The 13,868-nt window shown below is 38.8% G+C and overlaps 1 protein-coding gene across 1 annotated transcript; it reads left to right on the top strand.

Annotated features, from left to right (window-relative positions):
* Positions 1-1,741: 1,741 nt before the first annotated feature.
* Positions 1,742-7,004, top strand: LOC134069087 (uncharacterized). Its single transcript, XM_062524945.1, has 10 exons — positions 1,742-1,787; positions 2,019-2,345; positions 2,434-2,580; positions 2,677-2,874; positions 3,947-3,994; positions 4,156-4,218; positions 4,306-4,395; positions 4,489-4,513; positions 4,649-4,680; positions 6,752-7,004. The coding sequence occupies exons 1-10, from the start codon at positions 1,772-1,774 to the stop codon at positions 6,901-6,903; spliced, it is 1,098 nt and encodes a 365-aa protein (XP_062380929.1). The 5' UTR covers positions 1,742-1,771; the 3' UTR covers positions 6,904-7,004.
* The last annotated feature ends 6,864 nt before the right edge of the window (positions 7,005-13,868 follow it).

The raw sequence follows: 13,868 nt of genomic DNA on the forward strand, positions 1-13,868 counted from the left end.
TTCTCGAGGTCACCGGGTACTGTCGGTACAAAACCATTTTATTCCATGATATAATGGACACACAGTACAGTAATGGATGCAATATTGGTTGGACCAAACGATGAAGATAGAGATCTGGAACACGCCGATGGCTTGCAGTCTTTTATTTCAGTGCAAACACTTGACTGACGTTTCAACACACTACTGTGTCTTGACTTGAGTGTATTGAGTCAAAAGGTTTGCACTGAGATATAAAAGAGTGAGACTGCAAGTGATCAGTGCTCTGTCTCCTTCTCTTCATCTTACAGTCTCTTGTACTGAGATGCACCAGACTGCACAGTTTCCAAAGGATGGTGTAACAGTACCCTAAAGGTTGGACCAACTCATAATGGACATATTTCCTATGTCGATAATGCTCCATTCATGATGTTGTGTAGCTGTTAGCTTTATCCTTGTTCCATCTCTATGTGTGTATCATTTTGTTTGAGATTAAAAGCACCTATCAGACAGGGAATGAGTAACAGGAAGTGACATAAGCTGTTATGAGGCTACATCAGGTTACTGTGCTATTTTAATTTGTGACCTCTATAGGGGACTTCACATTGCACACGCCCTGCGCTGCGCTTGCTGTCAGGTTGCTCTTGGTTGAGGAAATGTCCCGAAGTGTTTTGTTCTGCTTGCCACAGGGCTCAAGAAAAATACTTATGATTTACTGCATACTGCAGTCAACTCTCAACATGGTTGAACGACTGCGGCATGCAAGAGTGTCAAAGTGGCGAAATGTGGCAGAACAGTTTGTGTGTGCAATGCAATGTGAACCCCTGCTTATTTCACTCAGTCAATTTTAATCTTTTTTGTTTTTAGTTATCTAGTGAACTTGCATACTAGCGTTATCTTGTATGTGATGAAGAAGTAGGCTAAACTGTAAGCACTTGCTGTGTTTTAAATAAAAAGCTTCTGCTACCAACCACTTGTACCAGTTTCATAATGCTCTGTTTTACTGTATATGTTTCAGCCACTAGAAGGCAATGTTACTCAATATGAATAACTATTGTGTCATCTTATAAAAACCCACAGACCTAAATGTGACTAAAATTGACAGAGTTGGATGAAATCAACTATGTCAATTTTAGTCATGTTGGGTTTCTGGGATTTCTGGGATTTTGTTTTTAGTCATGTTCTGAGCTTAATACACACAACATGTACCAGCAGTGCATTATTCATGAGTTACACCTTAAAAATAATACCTGGTGCATTTACACAAAATATTCAAATATTTTCATCAACCCAACCTTTTCACAGTGGTCTCAACTTCTAATGTGGCCTCGGTGTAGGAAACAACATTCTACACACAGATAAACAACAACAAAAAAAATCATAAATCATAAACGTTTCAACACTTTTATTGATAATGAGCAGACAGCATCGGCTGAGAATCCCACATGTCAATGTGGATGATGGTAATTCCTGCAGAGGTGCAAGAAGGACCACAGTGTCTGGAGCATCAGTAGAGGAGCCTCTGAAATCCATACGAACCAACATTTTAATAATACATAATCATTAATAAATAATATTTATACGTAGATAAGCAATGCATTGAAAATACTGTATGAATGAGACCCACCATATTCAGGTGTGTTGAAACTTAACTTCAGGTCAAATGCTTCTCAGGATGACTTGATCAAAACCACATCCTCAAAGGGGTGTGCTGTTCACTAAATAGTTAAGCACTTCCTCATGCGCTTTCTTTGCTGTGATGGAATCAACAAGTTTCATTCTTCTAGTCTGTCTGATGATACAATGCCACGGTAGGAGATGATTTTAATTCTGAAACCCATTTTCTAAAATGTTCAGTTTGGTTACTTAGTAGATGCTGTTGTCCAAAGCAATTTACAGAGTATGAGCATATGAGCATTACAATATTTGTTTGTTCTTCCACATAGTAGTCTATTTTACACAAACATTACTGTGAAATTGTAGGTGAAGGTGACAGTTCATTGATTTAACTATAAGGAAATTATTTTTGTTTTCCCCTGAAGGGTCCACTCATTTCCATTACCAAATGAAAAGACAGGAGGTTACACTGTCCTGTGAAACATGTCAATGGGAGGCTGATGTGAACTCAGACAACAGAGTGGACTGCAGCTTATCAAAGACCGGGAAATCAAATAAATCAGAATGTCCAGCTGGAACACCAGAACTGTGCAATGAGATCAAGTACAGCTCTGATGGTTGTCAAATCGTGGTAAAGAGGGGATTCTTCACTTGTGTCCGTAATATTGAAGATAAGGCTTGCTCCGTCCATCCATTCAAACCCTCTGCTCATCATGTGGAGTCCTTCATTGTTGCTCAGGAAGAACCAGACAGTAAGTGTGAATGTAATATACCTTTTGATGTGAACAGCAAGATTAACAACATGTCATATTTCATTTCAACATTTCACTTTGTCCACAGTGGTGTCTAATAATATAATGGAAAGCTCAGTGCATGTGTCTGCAGGAGGATCAATTAATCTGACATGCAAATTTACAATAAAGGGAAGTTATTCCAATCAGCCTTTTGTGGTGTACTGGATTAAGACTGCAGCTGAGAGCAGCACATGTGTGTACTCATTTTATTCCTCTTCAGTTACTGTATATATAGAGTATAATGGAAAATAGGAGGCTTTGTTTGATGAACACTGTTCCATTGATAAAGATCTTCTGCTGAAGAGAACAAACACATCCCACCCTTCTCTTATTCATACCAACACCCATAACCTGACGATCAGCAATGCCGCTCACTCAGACAGTGGACAGTATGTGTGTGCCTTGCAAGTGAACGACACCAAAAAGCAGCTGCACTGGAGAGTAATCACCAACACTACAGTCACTGTGGATGATCCAGTCAATCCCGGTAAGAATATGAACCTCACTTGAAAATCAATTTGTTTCTCATTGCTTCACTATATATGAGTTGGAAGAGTTGGATGGATACTGTATATATTATAACAAATAATAATAATAATAATAATAATAATAATAATAATAATAAAAATTGACATGAATGTGCAACTTGTTTGATTAGTCTGGAGCTGATGTTAATTACAGTGCATGCAAATGCACTGTTCTCTTCTTCCTGGGCATCTTCTTCTTCTTCTTCTTCTTCTTCTTCTTCTCCTAACCAGGTCCTAATTAGCTTCAACCGTTTAACGTAGAAACTTGGTTCAAACTTTGTTACGTAGGTCTTGAAAATAAGACTAAGTCTATGTATATTTCAGTTCTGTAAACTTGATACTTTTTGAGATATTAGCAAAATATGTTTCCCCATTGACTTTTCATAGACCTCTGAAGCTGCTATCCTTGCCCATATAAGGAGATCCGGGAGTTAATTGAAGCCAACTGCCCATATATGGCAAGCTTTTTTGTAGGCGAACTTCAGAGGTCTATCGCACTGCACTGCTGATTAAGCTGATTTGCACCTGTGTCAAGAGCCAGGTGCTCAAGGCCCTATCAAGTTTAATTGACAGCCAGTTAAATTGAACCTGCATTATCAGCTCTCTCTGTCTACCCATTCACTCATACACACACACACACCTGACTGCAGCACTTCATATACCACACTTCTCCATGCACTCCACAACATTCTAACCTAACTCCCCCATTTCACTGCATCATAGAAAGCCATGCTCCTTACATCCACTTACATCCAATCACACAAACACACACGCACGCACACTCACACGCACTCACACTCAGAGGTGGAAAAGTCAAGCTTCAGAGAGTAAAAGTCCAATCACGTATGGGTTCGGTTTGTAAATTTAAGTTTGTTTCACATTTTATCTTATGTCTTGCTTTTGCATGCACTGGTAATTTCCTCGAAATTACGTTTTCTAGTTTCTTATGTGATCCATGCTGATCTCCATGTACATGACTAAATAATGGATGGTGATGCACTGACACTATATCGCACTGTTTCCCATGTTAAGATGTGTATGCTGAAGACAATCCAACAACCACTGGAACTACCACTGTTGGTAAGATCAGTTTGATATTTCACATGTAAAGCATAATGAATAATACAGTGAGGTGTCTGAATAGAAGTAATGCTATGCTATATGTATTCATTAAAGCACTACTACTACTAATTATAAAGAAAACCATAATAATGATATAATAATATGATGTTTATTTATAGGCACTTTTCTAAAAGCAGAAAGTGCTCATGAAACACTCCTCACCCCTGGAGATGACAGTGCTGGTAAACACAGTGGAAACACACACACACATCCCCCTGTTGAAGGACACTGGTAAATATGATGATATGATCTAAACTAATATTTTCCAGGAGTCTACGTGGCCGGCATAGTAGTGCCCATTATTCTCATCGTTATTGTCGTCATCATACTACTGAAGAGGAGATCAGCTGGGACCAAAGGTGAGGCATTTACATGTATTTTCTGAATAATTTTAGCATTTGATCATGAAGCATAGAATTCAGTTAATATATTTTTTGTTTTTGCCTTTACAGTTCCTCAGACTGTGATATTCCAAAGGTACCTTTTAGATCTTGTTGTGTGGTTGATGATGCGTTAATATGTTAATATTTTCTTTGGGATGTGTCTCTGAAGTGATGACTAAGAGCAGATATCTTTGTGTGCTTTGACTCTTCTCCTCACCACTATCTCCAGTAATCAGCATGGAAAGGACGGTGATGATGACTGTGAGTTTGGCTGTTCGTCTTCTTCTTAAGAGTGAAATTCCATTCATGCTGAGACCCGGCCATTCGCTTTTGTCCTCTGTAGGGGACATCAGTCTAAGTCTTATAAATGAAATACCATTCATGCCAACTATTTAAATCCTTTTGTACTCTCAAGAGGACATCCTGATACCACAATTATGTGGGTTGGGTTAACAGATTTCACAAATGTTGTTTTCAAAATGGCAGCTATTGAGTTTTTTTTTTTATTTCTGGCAACATCAGAGGTAATTTGCAAGGGGGCAGGCATATTCCCGGAAGTAGAAACACGAAATGAGCTGGTGATCAACACTCTGCTAACTCCCTTGGACGGCCATAGATTTCAGATTTTTTTGCGACCCCATAACTTCATGTAACATGTGCCCTTTGTCTCCCTTATAGCTTCTGTGTATTCTATATAGGGTATCGAAGGCAAAATTAATTCACTTCTTCCCCGTATATTACGTTGGTTTCCCGTAAAGAAGTATTTTAGCATGTCTGTTGTAGGGAAGCTAACGTTCGCCCGTAATGTTTGGATAAGAAGCTGAGTGAGCCTGCACGAAAACCATGACGGAGAGTCATTCGCAAGATCAGTGAAAATGCGTGTAGCCTACGGTAGCCTACTGTTTGATATGGTAAAGCATTACCTAGAGGCAAGTACACATAATAATAATATTAAAAAACGAACGTTAACAATTTCAGAGGTTTTCGATCTATCAGACGAGTTACAGCAGGCTAACGTCACAAAATGAGTTTGAGTCTGCGCAGTACGATGAACAGGAAACGATTTTTTTGTTTCAGCCCCCTCTCATTGAGAACGACGGAGTCTGTTTGTCCATTTCTTTTAGGTCTATGGTAATTTGCCATTTTTGGTCATTATTATGTGTTTTATTGCACACAGTCAATTTGTGTCATAAAAATGACAGTCTCAACTTGAATTCAGAGAGATTTCAGAAAGATCCAGCAATTTTAACACCTTCAAAACACAACTTTTGTTCAATGTCCCCTGTAGTGGACATCGGGACTAAGTACCCCCTGCTTTTTGACCAATTTCTAAGTTTTAGAAGGTAGAGGGTTGAGTAAGGCAACAAGGGCTTTTCTACTTATTTCTAATAAATAAAAGGAGATACAGGATAAAAGAGGATCCCTCAAGGTACAATACAGCCCGAGAAGCAGTGTGTAAGAGCTTTAAGGTTTATTAAGAAATAGGTACATCATAGATGAATTTGCCTCAATGTACATTACCCAATTTGTAAAAAGGTGTATTTTGGGTAACTGATTACTCCATTTACCTGTAAATGATTATTTGCCACTCCTATAAGTGCTTTCACATTTACAATTTATCCATCAAGCTTCCCTTCAGTGTACCTTTGCCATCCTAGGATGCCCTGACCACTAACGTTTCATTCATCTCTTGTGTCTGTGGCACAGGGGTCAAAGGTCAAATTATGAGAGTCCCTATCACGGTGTATACTCCAGTGTATATGCCCTCACAGCAAGCCATTGCACTTCTTCAACACATGTTCATTAAAGGGAGAGTGTAGTAACCCCTCCTACTCTAAAACCTAGCTCTTCAGTGTGCCATGTATGCAGACTGGCTGCAACACTGATGAGCCAGGCTCATTATTATGGCCGTCTGAATGCTTATTCAGACATTATGGCAATACTTCATCATAGTAGCCATCTCTGAAAGCTATGTTAAAAACACTTGAGGGAGAGCAAAGCCATTCTTGGCCACCTATTTGCCTGTAATATCTCACATACCCTAACACTCCATTGACTTTAATGCAATACTATTTACTACACATTCATAATTCCCATAGGGTTAGGACATTCGGATAGTCCCAATGTCCACTACAGAGGACATCTGATAACACAGCAATTAAGAACATTTTTGGATTTTTTTTTGCTGCAACATGTTTCTTTAGACCAAAATACTTAAATCATCTAAAAAAATCACAAAATTAAAACTTTTTTTTTCCGGGTCTCAGGAGGATAACAGGGAACTCCTTTCACACTTGTATTAATAAATGTAAGCGTTAATTCCCCTTTGCAGGTTCCCCTTATGCGGTGAGCCAGAGAGAGCAGGAACACCAGTACTCCGTCCTCCAGCTGCCCGAGCAGAACACCGACCGCTCCACCGGCCTTCAGAAGCACAAGATCATCATGAAGAACAACTCCATTTATGAAGCCTCAGGTCCGTCATGAAGAGCAACTCCATTTATGAAACCTCAGGTCCGTCATGAAGAACAACTCCATTTATGAAACCTCAGGTCCAGGTTTACTTTTGATTTTTCCCAAAAAATCAATCAGGCAGCTACAACTAATTAAAAATGCTGCTGCCAGAATTTTAACATCACATCAATTATCAGGTCTTCCAATAAAATTCTGAATTGATTTTAAAGTCCTTCTTTTTAATCATTTTTAAAACACTCAATGGCCTGGGACCATAATACATTTCAGACATGCTAGTCCTTTACAATCCCAACAGGTCTCTTAGATCTCATGGCACCGGTCAACTTGTTCCCAGGGTCAGGTCTAAGCAGGGGGAAATGGCATTCAGCCACTATGCTGTCCATTGCTGGAACAAGCTACCTACAGAAATTAAATCGGCCCCAAGTACAGCCTCTTTTAAAAATAAACTAAAAACCTGGTTATTTTCTTTTGCTTTTAATTAATCTTGTTTTATTATTTTATTCTTGTTTTATCCAAAACCAGACCAGTTGCACTTGTTCCACTTTTGCTGAAATAGCTTAATTTCTTAACATGTTTTTTTTAAAGCTGAAACTGTAAAAAACGTCACAGCTTATGAGATCAAAACATCTATTTTGTGTTGTTTTTAGTGAAGAGACTTACCTAGTACTCTCTCGAAAGATCATTTTGATTTATCTTAAGAGGACTTTGATTTAGTCTTATCGGTAACACTTTACTTGACGGGTTCGTTCATAATACATTCATAACAGCTGTCATGAACTGCACATGAAGCATTCAAGACTGTTTCATGAAACATGACTCAACATTCATACCAACCCTTTCATGAATGTGAAAGACAAAATGTCAAAATAAAAGTCCAACAATCGCAAAGCAGAATTGCTGTCTTTTTTGTTTTAGCCTACCTGATCATGTCACATCTTAGTCAACGGGGATTGGAAGTGTTTTTTGTTTTTTGTTTGTCTGTTTGTTAATTTTATGATAGTAACCTCTGAAGAATGCATAATTGTCTACACCAATGACTGTATATATAGATAAAACAGGAATTTCCAACCATTCAGACATCCACACTGCCCTACAAAGCAAAAAGGCAGTACCTACTGTATGCAGAGTGGAAACTGAAAAAAATGACCTTAAGTTATCCTGTTGTCCAACCTACAGTAGGTAGTTCACTTCCCAGTATGATGAATACTTCACAACTTGTATTGTAAAGTGACATTTAAGTAGACTTCATAAAATATTCGTTTACAAACGCTGGAGAGGATTCATAATACCCTGTATATGGATTATTAGATTGATAAGTTTTCGTCGTTTTGTCTTCCACATTCATGGAAGTGTTTGTATGAATGTTGAGTCATGTTTCATGAATCAGTCATGAATGCTTCATGTGCAGTTCATGACAGCTGTTATGAATGTGTTATGAATGAACACGTCAAGTAAAGTTACTGTCCTATCAGACAAATTAGTAATTTCCCCACAGTTGTGCTCAGAATATTAATATTCAGGAAGACGATCCAGTACAAGGTGAGTAATGTGTAGGTTGCTCAAACACACACACCCATCCCCCTCCCCCCACCCCCTCACACCAACCTCAGTTTCTTCAGAATTTTAAGTCACTGTATCAGTTTCTTGACAACTTTAACACTTCCTGAATCAGCAGAATACGGAAAACCATCATGTGGTTTCCTGCAACATTGCTCAAAAAGTTGCCTCATGTATCATCTATATATATATATATATATATATATATACATACAGTATATACATATATATATATATATATATATATATATATATATATATACAGTATATAAATATATACAGTAAGTATATACTGTATAGTGATGCCTTAAGTGCTTACACAGTATCATGTATCATCTATACATGTATATATATATATGTACTGTATAGTGATGCCTTTAGTGCTTGCACAGTACCCAGATGGTTAAAAATAAACAACTGAAAGGGTCATGATAGCTGATCAGCAGCTTTACACAGTGCAACAGTAGATTCGGTAGTTAGTTTGTACCACTTGACAAGTTCAGTTCTGACTTCTTGAGTACAGTACATCTCTGATATGGTAGGCTATGAGATTTCAGGCAGGTCGGCATATTGATCTGTTAACTGTTTGCATTTACTGTAGGGCACTTCTCATAGGTAGAGAAAAGCTGTTGCTCTCAAACACTGCCCACACTGCCATCAACAAAGTCAGTGTAGTGATGAAGGAATAGATTAAACAGACAGACATGGAAGGTTTGCAAGGTTTACCCAGTGATGTTATGCTCCCTTTAAAGAGTGGCCTGTTTTCCGTATTTCCAAAATACAAAATGACAATATGTTAGTTTGACATGGCGTGACTACTGTTGTCGTACAGTTGTTTTTTGTCATACACTTAAAATTCAAAGGGCCAAAATGTATACATAGACACCAATAAACCAGTCTGACATAAGCCCAAGAAATTCACTAACTCTTTGAAAGTAAACGAATGTTCCTCAACGTTGCAAGATTCTAAAATTCCATGTGAGGGAAGATGGGGCCAGATCCACAGACACTGAAATGTGTGAATACATTATTTACAGTATATGTGTGACTACTGTACTACTGTAAACAGGGTCCACACATTTCTGCATGTGAATACATTATTGGTAATACTCCATAATAAGGGTCTTTAATAAGTAGAAAACTAGTCATTAACTAACCCTTTGTTAACATTTCTTAATTGTTACTAAAATATCTATTTTGCCACAAGTTAATGTTTTTTTTCATCATTAATAATGAATTAATTATATTTTTGTCTGAACCTGAGCATCACCTTGTAGTGTAGTTTTCACATAAATTTGCGTAGTGTTACAAAATTATTTATATGTATGACTATTGCACTACTGTAACCAGTGGACCAATGCTGACACTATGACAACCAATGGACCAATCGTGTAGCCTGATTACCATTGACTTTCAAAGGCTCTGCGAGACTTTAGTCTGACCAACAGCCTGTGCTAACACGGTTTCTTGTCAGCGCTGGTTGACCCGCCTCTTTTAAGTGCCTCGATTTGCTACTGGTAGATGTCAGAAAGCGGATTGCCGAGTTTAAACCAATAACAACACTCTTTCCTCTGCCTTGAACACGCCTCTACCCAGAGCCGTTGGAGCTGCTCAAAGTTGATTGGTTCTCGACCAGAGGGGGCAGTTCCGCAGATTTCGGGAACTCAGAAATCCTTCTCAATGAGCAGTTGACCAGACCAGCAGCAAAAGCCTGAAGGCGTTGCGTCACTGGGAGGGCATGCCAGGCTACCAATCGTGCTGCTGATCAGCAACTCTAGTCTGAGATGTTTTAAAGTGCTGTCTTCTTAGCCACTGTGGTAGAGGTGGTGTGGCTGACCACTTCTATCTCATTTATTTACTTCTGCTCAGGCCTGTCAGGATGACTCTTCTACAGTATGTGTACTCGACAGAACACAAATCTTAGTGACAACAAAGCTGTGATGCCTGTGTACAAACATTAATAGTTATTAATGTTTTATTATTATTATTTATTATTATTATTTATTTAGCACTTGTTAAAAGTCCGAGAGTACAAAGAGGAGACAAATTCAGTGCAGGAAGAGGCAGTAAGGCCAGGCTGGCTTATATGAAGTCTCCACCTAAAAAAATAACATAGCAAAAGCCCCAAACAAAAGTAAATATAAAAAAACATTGTCATTAATAATAATAATAAAAAAAAATAATGTTTCCATGAGGTTATCAGAGGTTTTGGTACACAGGTCTAACAGAGGCACAGAAGTGTGAGGACAAGATTGCAAGATTGTTTTGTACGCCTGTATGGAGAGAAGGTGCGTGTAGACACTTGTGATAGTGACAGAAGTGTGAGAGGTGTCAATGCAAGATTATTTTGTATGCCTGTATGGAGAGAAGGTGTGTGTAGACACTTGTGTGACAGTGACAGAAGTGTGAGGATTGCTATACACGAAGCCCGGGAGGTGTTGATGCAAGATTATTTTTGCAAATGGAGAGAATGTGCGTGTAAACAGTTGTCAGTAGCACAGAAGAGTAAGGGCTGTTGCAGCGCAGTGCAGTGGCTTTAACGGCAGCAAAAAGCAATCCTACACTATTGGTTTAATAGATAAAGAGATCATGTATTAAAACACTGGTTGTTGAATGTGTAATACATGGAATACTCAACAGCCAACCAGGTGAAGCCCTAAACTGTGTCGGGCTGGGGATACGTAATAGTAAAACTGAATGAGCTCCTTAGAGAGCAATAGCCCATGTGTCAGTAAAATGTTTCTTATTTGTAATGGGGGACTGTTCAGGCGTTGACAACACTGCCCCCTGGTGAGCAAGCACACTCTTGCTCTTGAGATGCACATTTCTAGTTTTCAATTATTATTTCATGGGCCCTTCAACACAAAGTCAGCATCATGAATTACTTATATTGAGACAGAGCTGTCTAAATGCAGTACAAATCTAGCATACATGTTTAATCTATCTGTCTATTTAATTGCAATTGAGCATATAAATTGGACATTCTCCATACACATCACATCACCCAATGTCTACGCCTTATAGAAGTTTCATTTTTCCAGCTCGCAATTACATTTGCTGCCGCTAGGGGCGTCTAGATTTCTAGGCTAATGGAGTACAGCATCTCTCCATATAAATGTGTTCACAGGGTCATGCTATCACAGATTTCATTAGCCACATTATAGAGTCATCGTCACCTTCACAATGTAGCTAGCCGCTGCGGTAGCCTGGGCCTGTGTTCAGATATTCCCCAAAACACCAAAAACAACAAAATAACAACCGGCTGATATGGTGCTGTTCTGCATTTACAAAATACACGATATGAACTCCTATATTCCTATAAGCCGTGTTTCTCCGGCCCCTCACTTGTGGTAGGTTACTTTTCATGAACTGGCCCCCATTAACTGATTGAATAGCCCAGCTAAAGGCCGGCGCCCACTGGACACTCCGTTCAGCGGTGTGGGCAGTGGGCTTGACGCACAGGATTTTAGAATAGTTTTCTATCTCTGTGTGGCTGCTGCGCGGCATGCGTTTCCAGTGGGCTTTGCTCCGTTAAAAACAATGGAGTTCAAATGTTCTTCTTGTCGTGGCGTGCCGCGTACAGTAGGCTACGTGTCTGGTGGGTGTCGGGCTTATGAGTCAAGATGACTCTTTAGGAAAATGTCTTAACTCAGCAAACGTTGTGCTGCATTATGCAGCTTAGAGCTGCAGGACTGGAGGGAAATTGAGCGCTTGCTGTGGAGATAGTGATGGTAGTGATGATCTAATTCTGGACACAGACTACACTTCCCTACAAACACTCCCATTAAACTCACATAGGAAGGCTCTCTCATGATTCTGAACAAGACACGGTAGTGTCGAAACGTTAGTCTACTCTTCTGTTTGCACCAATAAAAGACTGCAAGTGAGATCAGTGTGCTCCAGTCTCCTTCCTGTGTGATTCTCCTGGTCCTATACTGAGAAGCACCTGTGACAGCAGATGATTAGGACTGATGCGCAGAGTTCTTCATTTTAACTTCCATTAAACGGTTTAGCATGAGAGAAGTGTTGTGTTCTGAAGAACATGTAAACAGTGGGAACGGATCATACAGAATATCATGCAGGTCAAACATCTATTGACAATATAGGCCTACAGTACATCTATGGTCATACATCATGTAAAGTGCCATATATACATAGGCTACTGTACATCATTTCCTGCCTTTAAATCAAGTAAAGTGGGGGCGGGGTATTGTAGTGAATGGTCAGTTCCTGACCCCAATAGTTCTGACCCCATCAATTTACATTAGTGATTAGTGATTGGTTATACTTAACTTCAGTCAAATGGTTCTCGTGGTAACTTACAGTGCTGCCCCTTGGCCAAATCAAAACCACGTCCTCAAAGGGGGATGGGGGTGGGGCTGTTTATGAAAAAGTCAAGCACTTCCTCATACACTTTTTTTTGCTGTGATGGAGTCACCGAGTTTCATTCTTCTAGTCTGTCTCACAATACAATGCCACGGTAGGAGATGATTTATTTATAATTTTTTTGTTGATTTTTCTGAAATGTTCATGGTTTGGTTACTTAGCACAGGGGTTCCCAAACTTTCCCATGACAAGGCCCCCCAAATACCACTAGATTGTGGTCAAGGCCCCCCTTTTGCATGATGTCGTATTGAACCCATCAACGATACGGCAAATGTAGAAATAAGTTAATAAAATAGGCCTATATAGGTGAAAATCTATTTATTTTATAGGTTTTGCACTATTTAAGGATGCAATGGTTTTACACGTTTAACGGTATTTAAAAAAAATATGTGTTCATATGTTTAAAAAGCACTGATAGGCATACACAAGCTGAAATAGTTTTTTTTAAAAAGTGTGACAGTGTTTATTACATTACAAAAATATATAGGCAAAACCTTATTGCCTTAAGCGGGATACAGATCATGCACAGCAGTCTCTGTTCGACCCTCCACACACACAGAAAATGGCTTGTCTGGTTTCTATTTCATATTTTGAATTCATAAACTTTATATATTTTGTTAACATTATAGTATTTTGAGATCTGCATAATTACTTATAGCTAAAAATATTCAGTAATTTGAGTACTTCACATTGATTGCACTTGTCTTTAATGATATCACAGGGGTGGTGTGTAGGTCTAATTGAGTGCCTGTCACTTTAAAAAGTACGTGAACGTAATTAGGTTTCATTCGGTTTTTGGAAAGTAGTCACGCATAGTTCAAGGATATATCTGTTTTCATTACATAAAATGAATGTTCAAAAACGAACCAGGTAAAGAAAATATTTCTGGTGTCATAGGAAAGATAAGTGTCTTGCTTGATTAGTCTGGAGCTGACATTAGTTTCTGATGTGATCCATGCTTATGTCCATGCGCATGACTACATAATGGATGGTGATGCTCTGACACTATCTCACTGTGGTATTTCTCATGATCA

The sequence above is a fragment of the Sardina pilchardus genome, chromosome 21 (assembly GCF_963854185.1).
Source record: "Sardina pilchardus chromosome 21, fSarPil1.1, whole genome shotgun sequence".
Lineage (NCBI taxonomy): Eukaryota > Metazoa > Chordata > Actinopteri > Clupeiformes > Clupeidae > Sardina > Sardina pilchardus.

Bases quoted from the DNA above. Each gene is read 5' to 3' on its own strand.
- LOC134069087 (XM_062524945.1), top strand. The intron at 3,995-4,155 runs GTAAGATCAGTT...GTTTATTTATAG, and splicing joins CACTGGAACTACCACTGTTG to GCACTTTTCTAAAAGCAGAA. The intron at 4,219-4,305 runs GTAAACACAGTG...AATATTTTCCAG, and splicing joins CCCTGGAGATGACAGTGCTG to GAGTCTACGTGGCCGGCATA.